At 44.4% G+C, this 24,960-nt stretch overlaps 1 protein-coding gene across 3 annotated transcripts in view; it reads left to right on the top strand.

Moving 5' to 3' along the window:
• The window catches only part of UVRAG (UV radiation resistance associated), a 118,094-nt gene that overhangs the window by 31,419 nt on the left and 61,715 nt on the right, over positions 1-24,960 (top strand). The window contains exons 4-6 of one of the 3 annotated variants that reach the window (XM_039365702.1): positions 1,208-1,279; positions 3,739-3,813; positions 5,233-5,312. In XM_039365702.1, coding sequence (XP_039221636.1) covers positions 1,208-1,279; positions 3,739-3,813; positions 5,233-5,312 — 227 coding nt within the window. Of the gene's footprint in view, positions 1-1,207; positions 1,370-3,738; positions 3,814-5,232; positions 5,313-24,960 lie in introns of all 3 variants that reach the window. The other 2 variants (XM_039365700.1, XM_039365703.1) reach the window with 2 other exon arrangements.

Genomic DNA, 24,960 nt, shown 5'->3' on the forward strand with positions numbered 1-24,960 from the left:
TTCTAGAGTCTCAACATCTGTTTTACAGTGTGGTGACCAAAACTGGATGCAGAATAACTTAGAGCAATTTGTGCACCATCTTTGGAAGTCTTTTTCGGACATACACGTAGTCCTTGTTTAATAACCGGTTGCTTAGTAACCATTCAAAGTTACAACAGACCCCCCCAGAGCTACTTATGGCCCAGTTTTGAAGTTCTGATTCCTCCCCTCCCCCCCCCAGGCTCCACCTGCACACTCATGAAATTGCATTTGGGGTGTTTAGCCTTTACGGCCGTTTGCAGCATCCCCTGGTCATGCGACTGCAACTTTCATCATTTTTTACTGATTTTGTAGCATTTACAAATGGGAAACCACCCATTGGGAAAAATGGATCCATTTAATGACCGTTGCAAAAAACATTGTAAAGTTGGGTATGGTCACTTGGTGACCAGCTTAATGGCCTCCATGATGTACGACTCTAATTCTGGATTCAATTACAGTCTTAAGGACTAACTATACAGTAGTGGCCCAAATTGTGGAAACCTTTTGGGAAAAGTGTACAGTAGAAATGCCACCTTTGGTTAAGTTTCCACCCATTTTTCTTCTAATGTCTTTATAACTGTAGCCTTGTTCACTTCATAATACTATTCTACATCGCTTTCTGGGTGACCAGTCAACTCTTTGCACCATCACTTTAATTTTATTGCATTTTACAAGCTCACTAAATGAAAGAACACAAAAAACCCCAACCAATTTGATAGCCATCACATAACACCCTGACAAATGTCCTCCTCTCGGCTTCAATACAGGACATCAATAACTGACTCCTACTGTGATCTGATTGGCTTATTCCCAAAACAAGATGACACCTGATTGGCTCTCCAAACACTCATGTTCATTGGCTACAATCAGATGAAGGAAAGCTACCTGAGATTAACCTAAGCAAGTTGTGCTTCCTTTTTCTGGTTATTTGGCTATAGCTTTTCATAGAATACAGTACAGATCATTGAACAAATTATTGTTGCATTACATTCTTGATTAAATCATCTTTCCATTGATATATAATTTTATGGTACTACTCCAGAAAAAAAGTGGTGATATTAGCCATCAAACCTCAGAAATACACTTTTCCCAAAAGGTTTCCACAATTTTGGCCACTACTGTATACTAATAGCTGTGTGAGAAAATAACCTGGAATATTTCATTCTCTCTTCTTCCCCGCTGACAGAATCCAACATGGCGAAGCCTTGACTTTGGTTTAATGCCTGATCGCCTTGATACGTCTGTCTCCTGTTTTGTGGTGAGGATATGGGGTGGCAAGAATGATACCTATCAGCTACTGATTGAGTGGAAGGTCAATCTAGATGGACTCAAATATTTGGGCCAGCAGGTAAAAGAAAAGTGTACTGTTTCAACTTGGATTGGCTATGTAAGGATATGTTCAGCAAATAATATCTGTTGATGGAATAGCAAAGAATTGTTGCAAGATATAAGTGTCTGTGGAGATTCTCAATCATCCAGGTCATGGTTGTCCCAAAGATGCTTTTCAAAAGGCAACTGGACTTTTTTTTTTTCTTTTCTTGAAAATGTTTCGTTTCTCACCCAAGAAGCTTCTGAAGTGAAGAACCGAAGAAGCTTCTTGGATGAAAAAGTGAACCGTTTTCCAGAATAACAACTAAGGAAGTCCAGTTGCTTTTTCAAAAGGACCTTTGATGCAAGATATAAAGTTAGCAGACGCTGGACAGAATTTTGGCAGGATAATAGGAATCTTCGCTATATTACTAAAAAGGTTGTGTTTTATCTGTTTTTGTACCATCAAGGTAGCCCAAATCGTGCCTTATACTACAAGTATTTGAATCAGGATACCTAACATTTATTAATTTAAAAATCAAGGGGCCTAAAATTCGTTAATTTAAAAAGGCATGAAAAAAAAATCCAGGAGCCATTCATTACTCCTGTGGCATTGAAATCTCCATGATGTTCTGTGTGCAAAATGGTGGCTATTGCGGCCTCCCTGCAGTCACATGATTGTGATTTCAGCACTCCTTGCCAGTTTCCCACAAGTAAAATCATTGGGGAAGCCAGCAGGAAGTCAAATATCATTCCCACTTCCACTGCTTTGCCTGCCTATGATCTTCCTGTTTAGTAATAGTAATAGTAGTAAAGTTGGAAGGGACCTTGGAGGTCATCTAGTCCAACCCCCTGCTCAGGCAGGAAACCCTACACCATTTCGGACAAATGGCTGTCCAGTCTCTTTGTTTAAGTAAGTACAGACTGAGTTGTTACTGAAGATCATTTGCCACCACGATTAATTTTCAATTTATGATATATAATTTTCTTTGAGAGTCATGAGCCTGTCCAGCATTAGGATGAAACAGGGGTCTTCAAACTTGGCCCTTTTATGACTTGTGGACTTCCAACGCTGGCTGAGGAATTCTGGGAGTTGAAGTCCACAAATCATAAAAGGGCCAAGTTTGAAGACCCCTGAGATAAAAGAAATACAATCAGTTTGAAGTTTAATGTTCATTTTGGTCATATCACACCCTGCTCTCAAAGGAGGAGCCAGCGGACCACAGGGTTGTCTACCTGATCACTCATTTTGAAAGTTGACTATCTGCAGATAGAAGTATATTCAGTTGGCTTGTTCATTATCTAGCCAAATTAGTTAAAAGCTCCAGATGGTTAAATGTCTATGAAGATTCTCAATCATCCAGGTCATGGTTTCCCCAAAGATGCTTTTTCAAACGGCAGTTAGACTTCCTTGGTTTTTTTTTTTTTCTCCCCCTCTCTTTGAAAATGTTTTGCTTCTCATCTAAGAAGCTTCTTCAATGAATGCCAGATGTTTAGCTTTGGGTGTAGACTATGAAAACCGAAGGCTTAACAAATTTATCGTTAGGTTAGATTGTGCGGGATGACCTAGGCCAGGGGTAGGTAATCTTGGCACTTTTATGACTCTTGGATTTCAACTCCCAGAATTCCTGAGCCAGCCATACTGGCTCATGAATTCTGGCAGTTGAAGTCCACAAGTCATGAAGGGGGCCATAGTTTCCCACATGCTGACTTAGGAATTCTGGGAGTTGAAGTCCACAAGTCATGAAGGGGCCATAGTTCCCCCATGCTGGCTCAGGGATTCTGGGAGTTGAAGTCCACAAGTCATGAAGGGGCCATAGTTCCCCCATGCTGGCTCAGGAATTCTGGCAGTTGAAGTCCACAAGTCATGAAGGGGGCCATAGTTTCCCACATGCTGGCTCAGGAATTCTGGGAGTTGAAGTCCACAAGTCATGAAGGGGCCATAGTTCCCCCATGCTGGCTCAGGAATTCTGGGAGTTGAAGTCCACCAGTCATGAGGGGGCCATAGTTCCCCCATGCTGGCTCAGGAATTCTGGGAGTTGAAGTCCAGAAGTCATCAAGGGAGCCATAGTTCCCCCATGCTGGCTCAGGAATTCTGGGAGTTGAAGTCCGCGAGTCATAAAAGAGCCAAGGTTGCCTACCCCTGACCTAGACCCTTGAAGGCTAAGCGTGTGTATGATTATGTACTTAGTTCGTTGTTCGTTGTGGCCCAGAAAATGAATCTATTCATGGGATCGAGTTTCAGCTTCTTCCTTTCCCCTCTATAGGGTCAGTGGTGAACCTGAATAACAGAAGGATGCCACAAAACATATGATCCCTACAAAGAATGCCACTCTGGGTGCTAAAAGAACTAAAACAATGGCTTTAAAGTAAGCTGACTGAATCTGTGACACTGGTTTTACTTAACAGATACATGCTCGTAGCCCGAATGAAATCATTTTTGGGCTGAATGATGGTTATTATGGGGCCTTGTACGAACGAAAGGTAAGCTTACACCCACTGCGTCCGTAACCTCTTAAAATCATCAACCCGCAGAGCACATTAGCTTCCAGAATGTTTTTTTCAGTTTTCTAAAAAAATCAAATTAACTGTCCAGTGAAACATAGAAAGCCAGTTTGGCCTAGTGGTTAAGGGGTTGGCCTAGAAAAACCAGGAGGCCGTGACTTCTAGTCCCACTTTACGTATGAAAGCTAGCTGGGTGACTTTGGATCAGTCACTTTCTCTCAGCTCAGCCCACCTCACAGGGTTGTTGATGTGGGGAAAATAGGAGGAAGAAGGAGTCTTAGCAGTGGTGGGATTCAAATACCTGAACAACCGGTTCTCTTATTGGATTCAGGCCTGGGCCTCCGAGGCCTAGAATAGACTTCTGGAAGTAGCATCCATGCACTTCCAGTGGGCCTTTCTAGGCCTGGGAGGTTTCCTTCAGGCCTCCAAGGCCTAGAACCGACTTCTGGAAGTGGCATCCATGCACTTCTGGTAAGCCATTCTAGGCCTGGGAGGCCTCCTTCAGGCCTTCGACGCCTAGAACCGACTTCCGGAAGTGGCATCCACGTGCTTCCAGTGAGCCATTCTAGGCCTGGAAGGCCTCCTTCAGGCCTCCGAGGCCAAGAACTGACTTCCGGAAGTGGCATCCACGTACTTCCTGTGGGCCGTTCTACTCCCAGGCCTAGAATAGACTTCCGGAAGCAGTGTGCATTCAGCTGGTTCTCCAAACTCAGCAAAATTTAGCTACCAGTTCTGCCAAACTGGTGCAAACTGGCTAGATTCCACCACTGAGTCTTAGGTAGGTTCATTGCCTTGAGGTATTTATAAAAAATAATAAAGGAGGGACAAAAAGCTAATAAATAAGAAGAGAAGTATCTTGGGGATAAAGCAGTGCTTCTCAATTATTTTCTGTCATGCCCCCCTAGGAAGAAGAAAACATTTCGCACCCCCCGCGCGACTGTAAAAAATTTTTTTCTGTACAGAGGACCGATTTCCGGGTCTAAAAGTCACACGGGCGGGTTTGGCCAATCAGGATAGAGCATCATGTCTATCCAATCGGGTCCTTTGCATGTGTCACGTGCGTTGGCGGTCATGTTGTCCTCCGCGTCGGGCTGCCGCTTGCGAGTGAGTCGGATGATCCGATCTAGAAATCCAATATGACAGTATTTGCCGAGGTCAAACGAGCCCCCCTTTACGGAGCCTCGTGCCCCCCCTGGGGGGCGCGCCCCACTATTTGAGAAGCACTGGGATAAAGAGAGAAGGTTGGTAAATATGAATATCACGTGTAAAGGGTGGGCTATAAACCCTGTTTTGTCTGGACAAAACGTTCGAGTGTAATTTTTTTTATTAGGAAAATAGAATCTAATTTCAGCGTTCCCAAAGCAAAACTGTTAACGCACTGTCTTGTTTGTCTTCAAGGGTGTCTCAGGAATCCAGAAGAATCTGCAGGTGGATCCAAATTGTGTGCGTAACTCATATGATGTCTTCTCTTTGCTAAGGTAACTTCTGGCTTCCGATTAAGAAGCAACTGAGAGCTGAAAGTAACATAGTTTCCCAGAATGTTTTTCAACACTGTGTGAATCATTAGCGATGGCCCCTAAGCTCCTTGCGTAACACGTTGGAAGTTTAGCCTTAATGTTGGCTTGCACGTTGTTGTTTTTTGTTGTTGTTGTACACGAAAATGTACTTTTTTTTTTCCAGCGCAGATATGTTTAGTGTGAAAGTTCGTTTCTTTTGCCATCAGCGGAAGGAGTTGAAATGTCATTCTTCACGATAGGAGCAGGCTTGTGGATGGTTGTCCTTTTATGGTGCTTTTATTACACACTGAAAAAGATAAAAAAAATTAAGGCAAAAGAAGAAAACGAAAAGAAATAGATGTGCAGAATGTCTGTGGACATTCTCCATCCTCCAGAGGTCAGGGTTGTCCCAAAGTTGCTTTTTCACAAGGCAACTGGACTTCCTTGTTTTTCTTTGAAGACCTTTCGCTTCTCATCCCAGAGGCTTCTTCAGCTCTGACTGGATGGTGGGGAACGGAAGGATTTATGCTCCTTGCAGACAGCTGGTCATTTGCATCCTTTTTGAGAGTCGTTGAGGCCACCTGGAAGATTGCCTGTGTCCTCTGGATCACCCTGAGTGCTGCAAATGGGTGTGGAGCCTTCTTGGGACTGCTTGAAAGGACTGTGTTGTGTAGTTGTGCTTTCTGCAGGATGATTCTGCAGCTCCACAACACAGTCCCTTTCAGCAATTCCAAAAAGGCTCCACACCCATTTGTACCACTCAGGTGACCTTGAGGACACAGATGGCCTCCACGACTCTCTAAAACAGTGGTTCTCAACCTTTCTAATGCCGTGACCCCATAATACAGTTCCCCATGTTGTGGTGACCCCCAAGTGGGTGTGGCCACCAATAAGAGGGAGTAGGACAGCTAGGGGAAAGGGAAAAAAATGGCGGACAGCATGGTTTGGCGACCCCCATGAAATGGTGGTCCTGTTGCCTTTCGAAGCAGCTTTCCTCCCGACTTTTGTCATAGTGAAAATTGAAATAATACTTGGAATTAGACCTGCAGTCAGTGTGTCAAGCAGAGGTACTGCATGGAAAAATCAACTGGTGCCCATAGCTGCTTGAACCATTATGTTCTAGATCAGCCAAAGTCTCTGGATAATCTTCGGGAGCAATTGCACAGGAAGTCCTCGACTTACAGCCATGCGTTTAGTGTCCATTCAGCGTTAACAACGGCGTTGAAAAAAAGTGACTCACGACTATTTTTCACACTTACAACCTTTGCGGCATCCCCACGATCAGGCGAACAAATTTCAGAGGCTTGGCAACTGGCAGGTACTTGCGATGGTTGCACAGTGTCCCCGGGGTCACGTGATTTTCCCCTTCTGAGACCTTCTGACAAACAAAGTCAATGGGGAAGCCAGATTCTCTTTTAAGAGCCGTAACACTAACTTAACAACCGCACCGATTCACCTTGACAACTGCGGCAAGAAAGGTCATAGAGTGGGGCAAAACTCACTTAGCAGCCGCCTTGCTTCGCGGTGGAAATTTTGAGCTCCGTTACGGTCGTAATTCGAGGACAGCCTGTGGTTCAGGCGGAATGTACTCAGGTGATAAATGGAGGAAAAAAACTCTGATTTGCTGTCGGTGAGCAGCAGTGAACCAGGGGACCTTCTCGACTTAATGACAATTTGTTTAGCGACAGCGACACTGAAAAAAAGTGACTTGGGACCGTTTTTCACCCTTACGACTGTCGCAGCACCTCTGCAGTCACGAGATCAGAACTGGGACGATGGGCAACTGACTCGCCTTTATGATGGTCGCAGTGTCCCCGGGGGTCACGCGATCCCTTTTTGCCACCTTCTGACACGCAAAGTCAATGGGGAAGCCAAGGTTCACTTAACAACTGTGTTACTAACGTACCGTATATTCCGGCGTATAAGACGACTTTTGAGAGCGTCGAAACAGCCTCCGAACTCGGGGGTCGTCTTATACGCCGAGTCGTCTTATACGCCGGAAATAAGGTAGTTTCCGGCATATAAGACGACTTTCTAGGCATGCGACTCAGCGTTGATGGTCTTGCGACTCGGCGTCGATCGTCTTGTGACCCGGCATCGAACTAGGGGGTCTTATATGCCGAATCGTCTTATACACCGGAAATAAGGTAGTTTCCGGCATATAAGACGACTTTCTAGGCATGCGACTCGGCGTTGATCGTCTTTTACGCCAGAAATAACGTAGTTTCCGGCGTATAAGACGACTTTCTAGGCATGCGACTCGGTGTTGATGGTCTTGCGACTCAGGGTCGATCGTCTTGTGACCCGGTGTCGAACTCGGGGGTCGTCTTATACGCCGAGTCGTCTTATACGCTGGAAATAAGGTAGTTTCTGGCATATAAGACGACTTTCTAGGCATGCGACTCGGTGTCGATCGTCTTATACGCCGGAAATAACGTAGTTTCCAGCATATAAGACGACTTTCTAGGCACGCAACTCAGCGTCGATCGTCTTATGCACCGGAAATACCAGTAGTTTCCAGCGTATAAGACCACTTTCTAGGCATGCGACTCGGCGTTGATGGTCTTGCGACTCGGCATTGATGGTCTTGCGACTCGGCGTCGATCGTCTTGCGACCCGGCGTCGAATTCGGGGGTTGTCTTATACGCCGGGTCGCCCTATACGCCGGAATATACGGTAACAACTGCAGGGATTCACTGGACAACAGTGACAAGACAAGTTGTCGTAACATGGGGGGAAACTCACTTAGCAAATGTCTCGTTTATCAGCATAAACGTTGGGTTCAGTTATCGTTAAGTTGAGGATCACCTGCGTGATTGCATTCCCTGTACATTTGAGTTGCACTTGCTGGACCATCTAAAGAGTTTCTTCTGGGTCTCCAGCTTAGGGGATTTCAAGGTTTGTGTAGAGCTGATTCCCAACCTTGCCAATTGCCTGCCAAGATCCTTAAAATAATAATTTTAATGTTTTGTTCCTTCATTTTTAATGTCGTTTGTAACCCAGAGTTGCTTGACTGCAAGGTGGGCAGCATATACATTTAATAAATAAATAACAGTAATAACATTTTAATAATAATAACAATAACAATAATGATGATGATGATGTTGGAAGGGACCTTGGAGGTCATCTAGTCCAACCCCTTGCTCAGGCAGGAAACCCTATACCATTTCAGACAAATGGCTGTCCAATCTCTTCTTAAAAACTTCCAGTATTGGAGTATTCACCGCTTCCGTAGGCAGGTTGTGTTGGTTTCTTCTTATTTCCAGGTTGCTTCTCTCCTTGGTTAGTTACCATCCGTTGCTTCTTGTCCTGCCTTCAGGCGCCTTGGAGAATAGCTTGACTTCCTCTTCTTTGGGGCAGCTCCTGAGATACTGGAAGACTGCTATCTTGTCTCCCCTCGTCCTTCTCTTCGTTAAACTAGACCAGTGATGGCGAACCTTTGAGAGACCGAGTGCCCAAACTGCAACCCAAAACCCACTTATGCATCGTTGAGGGCCAGGTGGGCGTGGCCCATTGGGTGGGCGTGGCCCATTGGGTGCACGTGGCTCCGGTGGTAACGGCAGACTGGGTGGGACTAAAAAGTTGAATCAATCAATTCCAATTTTGCAAGATCTTTTTTTTCCGCAAGAAGTTGAAATTGACTGATTAAACTTTTTTTTTTTTTTTTTTTTTTTTGCACATGGCAACGGAGGCCTAAAGCGAAAAGGTTTATAAAACCCAGCTGAAGGCCTAGGACTGGGGTGACGGCTTGCGTGCCCACAGAGAGGGCTCTGAGTGCTGCCTCTGGCACCTGTGCCATAGGTTTGCCACCACTGAAATAGACATACCCAATTCCAGCAACTGTTCCTTATAATATTTTAGCCACCAGTCCCCTGATCATCTTTGTTGCTTTTCCCTTGAGTTTGCTTGGAATTTGGTAAATTATTTTCCTTGGTGGAAGACAAACCAGCAGATGTCACCATTGCCCTGCAAGAGAAACAATTTCATTCCTTTAGTGAAAAAAAAACAACAATGTTAGGGTAGTGCTGAACGGAATCATCATTCAGGCATCTGAGTCATAAACTTCTGTAGCTTTCTAAAAATGTTGGAAGCTAAATTCTTAAATTCTCCAAATACCTGAGGTTATGTCAAGGTAATCAAAAGCAGGTAGAATACTTTGCAGATGATTTGCACTGAGTTCTTAGAAGGCTGCAGGATCCAATCTGGGTCAGACCAAGTTTTGGTTCCCCAGTGACTAAGCCAGACTGGATCCTGCAACGTTATCCCGGGACACAGATATTCGTCTTCATTGATCTTAGAAGGCTGCTTATTGCTTAATCAAGCTAATCGGTCCAAAATATAACAACCGCGAAAAGAATAGATTTGTATGAACCAGTACAAAGAACCCAACTTACTCAACCGGTGAATGTGGAGGCTCTGTTTTTCTGCCTTATGGGCCCTTAATCAATGTTTGTTCCCCAAACCCCTTTAATGTCTGTTAAAATGTGACCCAGGTTTAACCAATAGCTTTGGTGACACCACTACAGTTTGAACCACCAAGCTTAATTCTCTCAGGGTGAGCTACCAAAACCAAGCTACGTTATGGTTTATACCAGGGCTTTTCAACTTTTTCACCCATTGTACCACTTTTAGGATACGGCAGTATCCGAGTACCACCAGTCGCCTAGCAAGGTGTCAAAAACTTGATGACCAAAAAAAAAGGAAAAAAGTTATGAAGTACAGGTAGTCCTCAACTTACAACAGTTCGCTTAGTGACTGTCCGAAGTTACAATGGCACTGAAAAAAGTGCCCCCCAAGGCACAGCCAAGCAAGACACCTGCCTGCCCGCCCAGGGGTGCTCTTCCTCCTGTCCGAGGTTTCCATTGTTGTGAGCATTTCTGTTGAGGATTGGCAGCGGGGCGGGGGGTGGGGGGGTGTTTGGTTTTTATTCCCCCCATCTGCTGGGCAGTTGCAGCAGGTTTTGGTCACTTCACATGACCCTGGGACACTGTGACCGTCATAAATATGAATCAGTTGCCAAGCATCTGAATGTAAATCACAAGACCCTGGAGATAAAGCAACATTCCAGCTGATCAGTGCTTCAGGGCTCAGCAGAAGCGCCAGGATCAGCGCTGAGCTCCAGCTGGAGCCTGGCGCTGATCCTGACGCTTCCACTGAGCCCCGACAGCCCTGCAGCTCCAGCCGTCTCTCGCTCAGGCTTGTGCGGTGCTGCCACCATTTCAGCTCATTCCCCTCCCCTGCTACCCCTTTTCTAGGATGGTTGTGTACCACCTGCCAGGTGCCAATGTACAACAGGTGGTACCTGTACCACTGGTTGAAAAGCCCTGGTTTAGAGCAGCGTTATGAACCCAGATAGCTATAGTCAATTCATTATTTGTAGTTAAACAAATCATGGTTTGATGGGATAGATCAGTGAGGGCGAACCTTTTAGAGTGTCGAGCCCTGCGAGGCCGGCCCATTGTGGGCCAGGGACGCTGCCAATAACCCCACCACCAGTCAAGCCCATGTGTCCCTTACCATGCTCTGCCGGCTTGTATTGCTGATCTGCGGCAACCGGGAGGCGTGGGAGTCTGAGTGCCCAAAAACTGGCCCCGCCCCCACTCTACCCCCTGCCCCGCCCCCACTCTGCCCCACCCCCACCTGCCTGCAGGGTCACTCACCGCCTCCAGGGCACGCCGCAGATCACCCAGCAGCGCCATGGTGGCCACGCCCTCTGCCCACGCCCCGCAGCATCAACTGTGCGTGATGGGGCGTGAGGGCAGAGTCTTGTCTACGCTGCCTGGCTGCCATGTCCTTGGCTGCGCTGCTCCGCGTGGGTCACCCTCGGGGGTGACTCTCCTCCAAGGGGGGCTGCTGGTGAGGAGGGGGTCACGGGGGGAGGCAGGGCTGGGGCAACGGCACGTGTGCCCACAGAGAGGGCTCCGCGTGCCGCCTCTGGCACCCGTGCCATAGGTTCGCCACCCCTGGGATAGATAGACAAGCCCAGCCTGTGGTATTTTGCTGTCTTATGCTAAAAGTCGTCGTGAGCTGAAACTGGAAGGAAAATACAACACTGGTTTCTCCGGGAGGAAAAATTAAAAGGTGAAATCATTTTTATGCTAGTAATCAAAACAGACAGTTGACGATGTAGTGACTTTTTTGGCCGGGAGAGTTATTGGACTAAAGACAAGTGAGAATTAAGAAAAGGTTGAAGTTTGGGTCTTCCTTGGTAATATTTGAAATTAGTGTCTCTCCCTTCTCCGCCGTCTTGTTTCTCGTCAACTTGCAGCCCGTCTCCAAAGAAAATACACCAGTGCATGCCAGCATTTCTCAAAATCCACGCTAACCGTGACAGATGCTTTGGTTAGAAGTCCTAAATTCTTCAAGATACTCAAGGATAAGAGAAGCCCCGCCTTTAGTAACTAGCTGTTGCATTTACTCAGGAGGGGAGAAAGAGCCAGCAAAACACCAAGCTTTTTTTTTCTTCCCTTTCTCCTTAATAAGTCCTGACAATGCAATTTTCCCTTGAGGAAGGGTAATCCACCTCTGGACATCTTGCAAAGGATTAGATGAGGACTGTTAACAGCTGGCAAGTTGGGGTAGGATTTTAGCCCGGAGATAAAGCCCTTGGTGATCTGTAGGTTGATCTGGGCGAGAAAGTGCCTTAAAAAGAGGAAAGATGGGTTGATTCTCCAGTGGCTCCTAATAAGAACAATATTTTCAGATCGTACCTGAAAAAGTGAACTCTGGATGTTCAAAGCCAAAGCCATTTTTTTTTATCTCTTCAGTTTCCGAACGTGCCTTTCTCTAGTTACCTTGAACGCATCCCTCCATAATTGCGGTTATTATATTGATTTATTATATTCACTATGTTCCTTTGCCATTGTCTATTTTACGGTCCTATTGTTTTACTTCGGTTTACCCTCCCTGTTGCAATGTATGGCTGTGAAAGCTGGACCGTAAGAAAGGCCGAGCGCCAAAGAAGTGAGGCCTTTGAACTCTGGTGCTGGAGAAGACTTCTGTGAGTCCCCTGGGCTGCAAGGCGATCCAACCGGTCGGTCCTAGAGGAGATCCACCCCGACTGCTCTTTAGAAGGCCAGATTCTGAAGTTGAAACTCAAATACTTTGGCCACCTAATGAGAAGGAAGGACTCCCTAGTGAAGAGCCTGATGCTGGTGAAGTGGAAAACCACAATACTTACATCAGAAGACAAGACCACGAAGGGCTGGAGAAAACAGGTTTTTATTTGTGCACAATGGTCCAGAGCATTCACATGACAAATTCTGAACCCTGAGTTACTCTGAGGGTGTCACTTTTATACAGCTTGCCGCCCACGCTGAACCTAATAGATGACTTCTTACCCACCTTTAACACACTAAAACAGAGAAGTTTATATCTTGAGGCTACACAAGGAAAAAGGAGAAGTTCACACAAACGGTTGTCTTACCACACCTTTCTGCACGGGTGCTATCTTACAACATCTGTGACTTTTAGTTGACACTGACACTTCTTGTAAAATGGTTTCTACATAGCATGAACACATCTCTATAATTATGACACACAGGTTATATGATTTAGGTTACATTTCACAGCCAAACTTAATATTATCTATTAACTATTATCAGCAACAAGCATTCCTATTAAGATATAGATATATTGAACTATTTCCTGCCCACCTCACTGGGAAAGATGGAGGGCAAGAGAAGAAGGGGACGACAGAGAAGGAGGTGACTGGATGGAGTCACTGAAGCAGGAGACGTGAGCTTAAAGGGACTCCAGAAGATGGTGGAGGACAGGAAGGCCTGGAGGAACGTGGTCCATGGGGTCGCGATGGGTCGGACACGACTTCGCAACTAACAACACCACCACCCTCCTTTCATTTTTCTTCCTTTTTATTATCGTAAGCTGCCCAGAGCAGCCTCCTGGCAAGATAGGTGACAAATAATTTTAACAAATAAATAAATAAAGCTTCGGTTGGATTTTTCTGAGTTGGTTTATTCATGTGGCAAAGAATGCGCCCTTCTTGGATTTTTGGAAAACAGCCATTCGCTCCGGCTTCTCAAAACAACCATTTTCTTTCCGTAAAGGCGAATATTTGTAGCTCGGGGTCTTTGAAATGAGGGTCTTTGGTGCTCTCTGAGTTTGGTGGTTTTCTTGCAGATGTTTCATTACTCAAACTAGGTAACATCACCAGTGCTGGAAGGGAGGAGGAGGAGGAGGAGGGGGGGGGTCCTTGGTGCTCTCCGAGATTGGTGGTTTTCTTGCAAGATGTTTCATTACCCATACTAGGTAAACAGAGAAATCATGAGAAAGGCAGGGCTAGATGAATCAAAAGTTGGAATTAAGATTGCCGGGAGAAATATCAACAACCTAAGATATGCAGATGATACCACTCTAATGGCAGAAAGTGAAGAGGAACTAAAGAGCCTCTTGATGCAGGTGAAGAAGGAGAGTGCAAAAGTTGGCTTGAAACTCAACATTAAGAAAACCAAAATCATGGCATCCGGCCCTCTCAATTCCTGGCAAATAGATGGGGAAGAAATGGAGGTAGTGACAGATTTTATCTTCCTGGGCTCCAAGATCACCTCAGATGGGGACTACAGCCAAGGAATTAGAAGACGCTTGCTCCTGAGGAGGAAAGCTATGGCAAATCTAGACAGCATTCTAAAAAGCAGAGACATCACCCTGCCAACAAAAGTGCGTATAGTCCAGGCCATGGTTTTCCCAGTTGCAACGTATGGCCATAAGAAAGGCTGAGCGCAAAAGAATGGAGGCCTTTGAACTATGGTGCTGGAGAAGACTCCTGCGAGTCCCCTGGACTGCAAGGCGATCCAACCGGTCAGTCCTAGAGGAGATCAACCCCGACTGCTCTTTAGAAGGCCAGATCCTGAAGTCGAAACTCAAGTACTTTGGCCACCTAATGAGAAGGAAGGACTCACTGGAGAAGAGCCTAATGCTGGGAAAGATTGAGGGCAAAAGAAGAAGGGGACGACAGAGAATGAGATGGCTGGATGGAGTCACTGAAGCAGGAGGTGTGAATTTAAATGGACTCCAGAAGATGGTAGGGGACAGGAAGACCTGGAGGAACGTTGTCCATGGGGTCGCGATGGGTCGGACACGACTTCGCAATTAACAACAACTAGGTAAACAAGCAAGCTCAGAGAGCACCAAGGAGCCCATAGTTGTTGTCTTTCTCCTCTTCCTCCTCCTCTTCCTCCTCCTCCTCCTCCCTCCTCCCTCCTCCTCCTCCTCTCCCCCCCCCCCACAACCCCGACTCCCTTCCAGCACCTGATGTTACAGTAGCAGCCAAAATTGTGGAAACCTTTTGGGAAAAGTCTATTTTTGAGGTTTGATGGCTAATAACACCACTGTTTTGGGGGAAATGGAAAGATAATTTAATCAATGGAAAGATAATTTAATCAAGAATGTAATGCAACAGAGCTTGTTCAATGATCTGTAGTGTGTTCTATGAAAGGTTATAGCCAAATAACCAGAAAAAGGAAGCACAACTTGCTTAGGTTAATCGCAGGTATTTCCTTCCTCTGATTGTAGTCAATGAGCATGAGTGTTTAGAAAGCCAATCGGGTGTCCTCTTATTTTGGGAATAAGCCAATCAGATCACAGTAGGAGTCAGTTATTGATGTCCTGTATTGAAGCCGAGAGGAGGACATTTGTCAGGGTGTTATGTGAGGGCTATCAAATTGGTTGGGTTTTTTTGGTGTTCTTTCATTTAGTGAGCTTGTAAAATGCAATAAAATTAAAGTGATGGTGCAAAGAGCTGACTGGCTGCCCAGAAAGCGATGTAAAATAGTATTATGAAGTGAATGAGGCTACAGTTATAAAGAAATTAGAAGAAAAATTGGTGGAAACTTAACCAAAGGTGGCATTTCTACTGTACACGTTTCCCAAAAGGTTTCCACAATTTTGGCCACTCCTGTATAGTTAGTCCTTAAGACCATAATTGAGTCCAGAACTGAGCAAGGAGAGAACCAATCGGGTGTCATCTTGTTTTGGCCATGAGCCAATCAGATCACGGTAGGATTCAGTGACTGAAGTCCTGTACTGAATGGTGTTATGTGATGGCTAACCAGTTGGTTGGGGTTTTTTGCTGTTCTTTCATTTAGTGAGCTTGTAAAACGTCATAAAATTAAAGTCATGGTGCAAAGAGTTGACTGGTTGCCCAGAAAGCGATGTAAAATAGAATTATTAAGTGAACGAAGCTACAGGTATAAAGAAATCAGAAGAAAAATGGGTGGAAACCTAACCAAAGGTGGCATTTCTACTGTACGCTTTTCCCAAAAGGGAATGCAAAGATTTATACTCCTTGCAGAAAAACTGGTCATTTGCCTTCTTTTAGAGAGTCATTGAGGCCACTTGGAGGTTTGTCTGTGTCCTCAGGATCACCTGAGTGGTGCAAATGGTTGTGGAGCCTCCTTGGGACTGGAAAGGACCGTGTTGTAGACTGGAGATAGTTGGTGTTGTATCTTTCCCGCTCTGTTGAGAGAGGACTGTTCAATTTGGACACAGATGGCCTCTTTGACCCCTCTTTCAAGCCAGCGGTCCTCTCTGTCCAAAATATGGACTTTGCTATCTTCGAAAGAGCGACTTTTGTCTTTTAAGTAAGTTCATCAGATGTTGTCCTACCACCAAGTAAATTGCTTCTTAGTCTGAGGAGGCCTACATTATTTTTGCAGTATCTGAATCTTCTATCTATAAATAAAAATGTAAATGTTTGTTTGTTCAAAATCTTAAATCTCCGAAAGTTCTTCACCGATTGCTTTGACGTTTTGACACAACGTTGCATTCGAATACGTGCGTGTTTTTATCTTTTTATATACCTAACTATTATATAGATGTCACACCTGTGACAGGTAAAAACATGCTTTTTTTGAAAACCAGCGCCATCTGTTGGACGTAAAAGCAACACACGCTACGATTTCAGACAATCTCTATATCTGCACAGACAATGGAACAACCAAAAATATTGTATACCCACAAGCATTGTGAAATTAAACATATTACAAACGTGTGCTTTCTCTTTTATTTCTTTTCCACTTAACCAGACTGAGCCACAGCAACGCGTGGCTGGGTACAGCTAGTAATAAATATTCAGCTTTTTTTCCCTTTTATCTCCTTTCTTTCATTCTCCTGTTCCTTCCTTTTCTCGCCTATCTTCCCTCCCCCCTTGGGACTGAGGGGTGGGAAGAGGTATTTGTGTAAACTTCCTGTAATACCTGTAAAAAAGATGTTGAGACTCTAGAAAGAGTACAGAGAAGAGCAACAAAAATGATTAGAGGACTGGAGGCTAAAACATATAAGGAACGGTTGCTGGAATTGGGTATGTCTAGTTTAACGAAGAGAAGGACAAGGGGGGATATGATAGCAGTATTCCAATATCTCAGGGGCTGCCATAAAGAAGAGGGAATTAAGCTATTTTCCAAAGCACCTGAAGGCAGGACAAGAAGCAACGGGTGGAAACTAATCAAGGAGAGAAGCAACCTAGAACTAAGGAGAAACTTCCTGACAGTGAGAACAATTAATCAGTGGAACTGCCTGCCTCCAGAAGCAGTAAATGCTCCAACACTGGAAGTTTTTAAGAAGAGACTGGACAGCCATTTGTCCGAAATGGTGTAGGCTTTCCTGCCTGAGCAGGGGGTTGGACTAGATGACCTCCAAGGTCCCCTCCAACTTTACTACTATTACTATTACATTCTTTCCTGGATAAACCTTGGAATTTAAATCCAAGAAATCGATCTTGAATTCAGCGCAGTTACAGGTAATAAGTCAGCCCGCTGTAATGAATGCTTTAACCACATAGATGTATGTCTGGGGGGCTATCTCCGATAATACATTCCAATCCTGAACGAAAATATTTATTCTCGGTAAGACTTGAATTGATGTGGCCCGACTCGTTCCCAGGCAGTTCCTATCAACTTAGATTTTGAAAGCTTAATTTTGGAAATCTCTTGGCCCTCCGCCAACATGTGTGAACTTCCTGGACTCCTTGGTGCGAAATTAAAGCAGTGCCTGACAACCCATCACACCCTAATCCACGCAATTAGTATTAAATCTTGCAATGATAACTTTCCTAAGTTGAGTCGGGTCACAGTTGGGCCCTGTGCCAAGGCATTCCTGTTTATCAGGAGAATTATGTTGTGTCGGGAAATGGTAGAATCTGACTCTGATTTCTGATGTATGGTTAATAGGAGAGCCATGTCAGCAGAATTGATTGCGGAACAAAATTGGCCCACAATTATTGCCTGGTGCAATCTGGGGCAGCTTTGAAAGGTTGCTTATTTAGACTGTAATCATCTTTCCGAAAGAGTCTTTTGCAAAATATGTGGCATCGATTATTCCTCCATCTATTGCTTGTGTTGATTTTCACTCGGAGCGCATTGGTGTCTCTGGGCTTGTGTTTGAAGATAGCATGAATAAGGGAAGAACTCATGGTTGCCATTTGGAAGAGAGATCAGTGCGTGGGAGAAATTTAGATACTCACCAGGAAAGAGGAATCTGGGCAATTGAAAGTTTGAGGTAGATAAGTGTTGAATGTACGAGGGCAATTCGGGAATAAAGCCCTGTTTGGTTATCAATAACCGACACTTGCAGATAGATAGATAGATAGATAGATAGATAGATAGATAGATAGATAGATAGATAGATAGATAGATAGATAGATGATAGATAGATAGATAGATAGATAGATAGATATAGATAGATAGATAGATAGAGATAGATAGATGATAGATAGATAGATAGAGATAGATAGATGATAGATAGATAATAGATAGATAGAGATAGATAGATGATAGATAAATAGATAGATGATAGATAGATAGAGATAGATAGATAGATGATAGATAGATAGAGATAGATAGATAGAGATAGATAGATGATAGATAGATAGATAGATAGATAGATAGATAGATAGATAGATAGATAGATAGATAGATAGATAGATAGATAGACAGATAATCTTTATTGTCATTTTTTACTGTGGGCACAATGGCACACATTAAAAATGAAATTTGGTTGTTTGCTCTCAAAGTGTACACATACATGACACACATTTAAAATATACTATATACAACATACGTATAGACCTACACCCTTATAAGTAAGATATAAATATCCAATGGATGGAAACTAATCAAGGAGAGAAGCAGCCTAGAATTAAGGAGAAACTTCCTGACAGTGAGAACAATTAACCAGTGGAACCACCTGCCTCCAGAAGCGGTGAACGCTCCAACGCTGGAAGTTTTAAAGAAGAGACTGGACAGCCATTTGTCTGAAATGGTATAGAGTTTCCTGCCTGAGCAGGGGGTTGCACTAGATGACCTCCAAGGTCCTTTCCAACATCATCGTCATCATTATTATTATTATTATTATTATTATTATTATTATTATTATTATACTTAAGTGAATCACTGCAGTAGTTATTAACATGGTTGTTAAATAAATCTGGCTTCCCCCATTGACTCTGCTTGTCAGGAGGTCGCAAAAGGGGATCACGTGACCCCCCCAGGGAGACTGCAACCGTCGTAAGTATGAGCCCGTTGCCAAGTGTCCGAATTTTGATCCCCCTGACCATGGGAATGCTACAACAGTTGTAAGTGTGAAAGATGGTCCTAAGTCTCTTTTTTTCAATGCCATCGTAACTTCAAATGGTCACCAAATGAACTGTTGTAAGTCGAGGACTCCCTTTATATAAATCCCTCTAGCTGTCTTGATAGGCAAGGTTGCATTTATCTCTCTTTTAGGACACGGGCTCAGTATCCTATGCGCCTGTGTGAATCTGTCTGCAAACTAAACGAGGAATGGTAAAGCAAGCAAGCCAACAAAACATCTTTTTTTCATTTGTGTTCTCTCCATGTTGGCATCCCCGTAGATTTAATGCCACTTAAGGAGGACTCTTTAAGGACCACCAGTGGGGTTCAATCTATGCCTGCCTTTGAAAATAGAATTTCCATCCAGCAGACTCTCGGATGTAAACACCCTGTTGCTTTCGGAGACTGTACGAGATTTCTTTTTCGTTTTGCAAAGCCCGAGAAGGGGAACAGTTTCTGACAAAGGATGTCACAAATTTTAAAAACTTGGAGGGAGTTAAATGATTCCTAGCTTCTGGTTTGCTTTTGCTGTTTAATTAAACGAAGGTGTTTCAAATAATACTGAAAGTAAACTTCTGGGGGGAAAAAAATTTACTCCAGCCAAACGCAAAACAAAAGCATGTGGGGATTTTAGCCATGGAAAATTCCACAGGGGGGGTCCGTAGTGCCCTCTGAGCTTGGTTGTTTTCTTGCAGATGTTTCATGACCCAACTAGGTAACATCATCAGTGGTACAAGGGAGAGGGGTTTGTGGAGTGGAAGAGGAGGAGGAGGAGGAGGAGGAGGAGGAGGAGGAGGAGGAGGAGGAGAACTGTGGGGGTCCTTGGTGCCCTCTGAACTTGGTTGTTTTCTTGCAGACGTTTCATGACCCAACTAGGTAACATCATCAGTGGTACAAGGGAGAGGGGTTTCTGGAGTGGAGGAGGAGGAGGAGGAAGAGGAGGAGGATGACGACGAGAACTATGGGGTCCTTGGTGCCCTCTGAACTTGGTTGTTTTCTTGCAGACGTTTCGTGACCCAACTAGGGAACATCATCCGTGCCAGAAAGGAAGGAGATTTTGCTCTCTGTTTATATACGAGTGGCTTGCCCTGTCAGTATTGGTGGGAATGTCCTTCGTAATTTCTTTAGTCAGTTGTTTACTGCTTAATCGCTAGTTCCTCAACTGGGGTATTGTTTTTGCTTTGTGATTGTGGGTCTAATATTAATCTTAATATCTTAATCTCTACTCATCTTGAGTGTCGATTGCTGGTGGGGAGGTGTTTTGGTCTCTCTCTTTCCTTTTTTGTTTCTTTTGAATGGTGTGCAGAGGTTGTTCATGTCTGTGTGCCTGTTGATGGCCGATTTGTCGGAGTGCCAGGCTCCCAGGAATTGTCCAGCCTTTCTGGATTTGCTTTAATCATCAGATGTTCACCGTTTCCCAGCTGAAACTGTGGTTAAGTCTGTCTGTGAGTTGTAAAATAAGGAATTTTCATGGTGTCTTCTCTCAGCCAAGTGGATGTTCCTGGATGCACCGTGCTGGTTTTCTGCTTATCTGTCCTACATCGTGGCTGTTACAGTCCTTACACTGTATGTGGCAGATCAGTGGTCCCCAACCTTTTGCACCAGTTGTGGAGCCCAGTTTTCTCCAGGGGCTGGCTGGGAGAAGCGCGCAACCTAGATCTCTTGCATTTGCAGTTTACAACAGGCTTCACGCTCCTATGAGAATCTAATGCAGTGTTTCTCAACCTTGACCATTTTAAGGCATGTGGACTTCAACTCCCAGAATTCCACAGCCAGCTTTTCTTCCTTCTAACAAGAAAAAGTAGTTAAGTTCTCAGCAGATAGGGCTGGACTTTTAGCGCTATCCGGAATGATTGGGTCACCACCCAGCTTCACGGGATCCTTCCAGAGAATGCGAGAAAGGAAAGCCAGCCTTTGAGTAAAGTGTTATAATAATAATAATAATAATAATAATAATAATAATAATAATAATAATAATAATAATAATAATAATAGTAAAGTTGGAAGGGACCTTGGAGGTCATCTAGTCCAACCCCCTGCTCGGGCAGGAAACCCTACACCCTTCCAGTGTTGGAGCATTTACTGCTTCTGGAGGCAAGCTGTTCCACTGATTAATTGTTCTCACTGTCAGGAAGTTTCTCCTTAGTTCTAGGTTGCTTCTCTCCTTGATTAGTTTCCACCCGTTGCTTCTTGTCCTGCCTTCAGGTGCTTTGGAAATAGCTTAATTCCCTCTTCTTTATGGCAGCCCCTGAGATATTGGAATACTGCTATCATGTCCCCCCTTGTCATTCTCTTCGTTAAACTAGACATACCCAATTCTCGCAACCGTTCCTTATATGTTTTAGCCTCCAGTCCCCTAATCATCTTTGTTGCTCTTCTCTGTACTCTTTCTAGAGTCTCAACATCTTTTTTACATCGTGGTGACCAAAACTGGATGCAGTATTCCAAGTGTGGCCTTACCAAGGCATTGAAGAGTGGTATTAATACTTCGCGTGATCTTGATTCTATCCCTCTGTTAATGCAGCCTAGTATTAGTTAGTTAGCTGTTCTGAGCCTGTAGGCCAGTGGTTCTCAACCTTTTTAATGCCGTGACCCCCCCCCCAACCGGTTGTAAGTCGAGGACTACTCAACCGGTCGTAAGTCGAGGACTATTCAACTGGTGCAGCACCGTTTCCAGAATGGGACTTTTGGCGGGCTCAGCAGGGCAGAGACAGCCTGGACAATTCCTATTGGCTTTTGAAAGCCAATAGAATTAGACTCTATTCAAGAGAGTCTATTCTATTAGCTTTCAAAAGCCAATAGAATAAAAGGGAGTAGCACAGCTAAGGAAAAGGGGAAAAAAATGGCGGACTGCGTTGTTTGGCGACCCCCGTGAAATGGTCGTTCGACCCCAGATGGGATCCCGACCCACAGGTTGAGAACCACTGCTGTAGGAAATTTGTTTAATAATAATAATAATAATTGATGTTCCCTGCTTTTCCTATGAAATTGTTAGTGCCATCCAAAGAGAAACGAAAATGGATCTGATTTAGATTGATAACAGATTTCGGTTCTTAAATGGGCTACTAATGCATCTGGGTAGCCTTATTGTGAGAAAAAGGAGGAACAATTGGAATAGAAATACGTTAAAATTACACAAATGGGGTGGTGGTGGTGGTGGTTTTAATCTTCTCCTTAGATTGGGTGTGGTTTTGAAAGTTAAAATCAGTTTGAATTGGGCCTATAATCGGAATGCTCTGAGTTGAAGGTGATCCATTATAGAGGGATTGGCCAACCTCTGAGGGCTATGCAGTTATAAATTGATTGCCTTGTCTAAACTTTATTTTCGTGAAGTATCTGAGATCAGCCTGAGGGATACTAAAATATTGATATATTGCTTTTTTGTGTGTGTGAAAGCACTTTTGGTGTCTTTTCCTTGAATTAAAGCCCTGAGAATTGGCAGGTTCCAGACATCATGGCCCCTGTAAAACTATTGGTGTTAAGCATTTAATTATGGCAACAAAGCATTTTGCATATCGGAGGTCTATTTGTTGACCAGATTGCTTACGTATCTGCATCCGGGGGGGGGGGGGTGAAGAAACCTGGCCTACAGATCTCATCCACACACCAACATTTGTAAGCCCTGGTTGAATGTATGGAAGGCGGAGGAGATACGTTGTCCTCTGTAACCGCAATTATTTTGCTCATTGGCCTATAAAGCACATCCTCATCTCTCCATCCTTGTTCCTTCACATGTTACAGAACATGTGTTTCTAAGTCCACCATCCACAGTGCAATATGGCTAAGTCTTTTTGTAGATGCATCTTTAGTTTAGAGCAGGGGTCCCCAACCCATGGGCCGTGGACCGGTACTGTGCCACAGCATGCCTGCAACCGGTCCGCACAAACAAGCAAAGCCCCATCCGTGGGATGCAGGCAGCACACAAATCCACGAACTCTCCGGTCCGTGGAAAAACCTTTCTCCACGGAACCGGTCCCTGGTGCCCAAAAGGTTGGGGACCTCTGGTTGAAAGAGAAACCACGGGTGTTTTTTTTAAAAAAAAAATGGAGATGAGCCGAGGTGGCGCAGCAGTTAGAGTGCAGCACTGCAGGCCACTTTAGCTGACTGTGTTCAGCAGGTCAGCGGTTCAAATCTCACCGTCTCAAGGTTGACTCAGCCTTCCATCCTTCCGGGGTAGGTAAAATGAGGACCCAGATTGTTGGGGGCAATGTAAATATATATATACATTGCTTACTGGTGTACACCGCTTAGAGAGTGCTTGCACTTAAAGCGGTATATAAGTCTCATAAATAAATAAATCCATCGTACAACATAACTGAATCAGAATAACAGACTCAGAAGACAATAATAATAATAGACTTTGGAGGTATGGGGTCGAACCTCTTCTGCTCCAGCAGGAGACCCTATACCATTTCACATAAATGGCTGTCCAGTCTCTTCTTAAAAACCTCCAGTGTTGGAGCATTCACAACTTCTGGAGGGAAGTCGTTCTATTGCTTAATCGTTCTCACAGTCAGGAAATTTCTCCTTAGTTCCAGGTTGCTTCTCTCCTTGATGAGTTTCCATCCGTTGCTTCTTGTTCTGCCTTCAGGCGCTTTGGAGAATAGCCTGACTCCCTCTTCTTGGGGGCAGCCCCTGAGATACTGGAACACAGCTATCATGTCCCCCCTCATTCTCCTCTTCAAGGGACCCTGGAGGTCATCTAGTCCAACCCCCTGCTCAGGCAGGAAACCCTATACCATTTCAGACAAATGGCTGTCCAGTCTCTTTTTAAAAATCTCCAGTGTTGGAGCACTCACCGTTCCTGGAGGCAGGTGGTTCCACTGGTTAATTGTTCTAACTGTCAGGAAGTTTCTCCGTAGTTCTAGGTTGCTTCTCTCCTTGATGAGTTACCATCCGTTGCTTCTTGTCCTGCCTTCAGGAGCTTTGGAGAATAGCTTGACTCCCTCTTCTTTGGGGCAGCCCCTCAAATACTGGAACACTGCTATCCTGTCCCCCCTCATCCTTCTCTTCATTAAACTAGACATATCCAATTCTAGCAACCCTTCCTTATATGTTTTAGCCTCCAGTCCCCTGATCATCTTTGTTGCTCTTCTCTGCACTCTTTCTAGAGTCTCAACATCTTTTTTACATCGTGCATTCCAAGTGTGGCCTCACCAAAGAAGTATAAAGCAGTACTAACACTTCATGTGACCTCTCCCAAGGGAAGGATTTTTTTCAGACACATAGTCACTGAAGGATAATTTCCTTTTTCTAATTTTAGTGTTGTATCTATTTTTTATTTTTAAATTTAGATGAAATGAACCAAGGATTTCCCAGCTGAGGATGATGACTTTGTTTGCATCTTGGGAACTGACTGTAGAGAAGAATTTTCGTTGGTCTTGTTCCATGAGGAAGTTTAGAAATAGCCAGCCTTTTTGTGTGTGTGCGCGCAGAGTAATGTTGAGGTAAACAAGATTGTGGATCATTTGGAGCCAATGAGAGGAACTGTGAATGAAGCCTGCATAGAAAGAAGTTGTCTGAAACAATATATTTCACCAGTTACACTTCATTGCTTGCAGATGGTCACCTTTTGGCCTGGCGTTCAGCGAAATTGTCTCAGCAATATACAGACCAAATCATTTGGGATAGATCAGATTGACTAGTTTATGTCTCTGAGATGGTTGTTTTTTCAGTAAAGTGGACTGTCTTTCTGTTAAGACCTGCATTTTTAAAAACTTCTGTACATTTAAAATTCGTGACAAACCAACATGCTGTTGGTCATAACATGATAAGAGAAGATGCTTGTACAGGAAACATTATGATCCTGGCTTTAATGCTCCTGATGCTTGAAAAACACACAGTCGGTTAATGCAGTAGGCAAAATGCAGTGGTGGGATTTAGCCGCTTCGCACCACTTTGGCAGAACCGGTCGCTAATTTTTTTGTCGCCCAGGCCCAGAACGGACTTCCGGAAGCGGCATCCACACAGAGAACCGGTGGTTCTCAGATTTGAATCCCACCATTGGCAAGTTTCAATAGTAGCAAAGGAGTGGTGTCAGGGAA

The sequence above is a fragment of the Crotalus tigris genome, unplaced genomic scaffold, assembly GCF_016545835.1.
Source record: "Crotalus tigris isolate CLP2741 ecotype Arizona unplaced genomic scaffold, ASM1654583v1 scf7180000020156.337934, whole genome shotgun sequence".
In the NCBI taxonomy this organism is placed as follows: domain Eukaryota; kingdom Metazoa; phylum Chordata; class Lepidosauria; order Squamata; family Viperidae; genus Crotalus; species Crotalus tigris.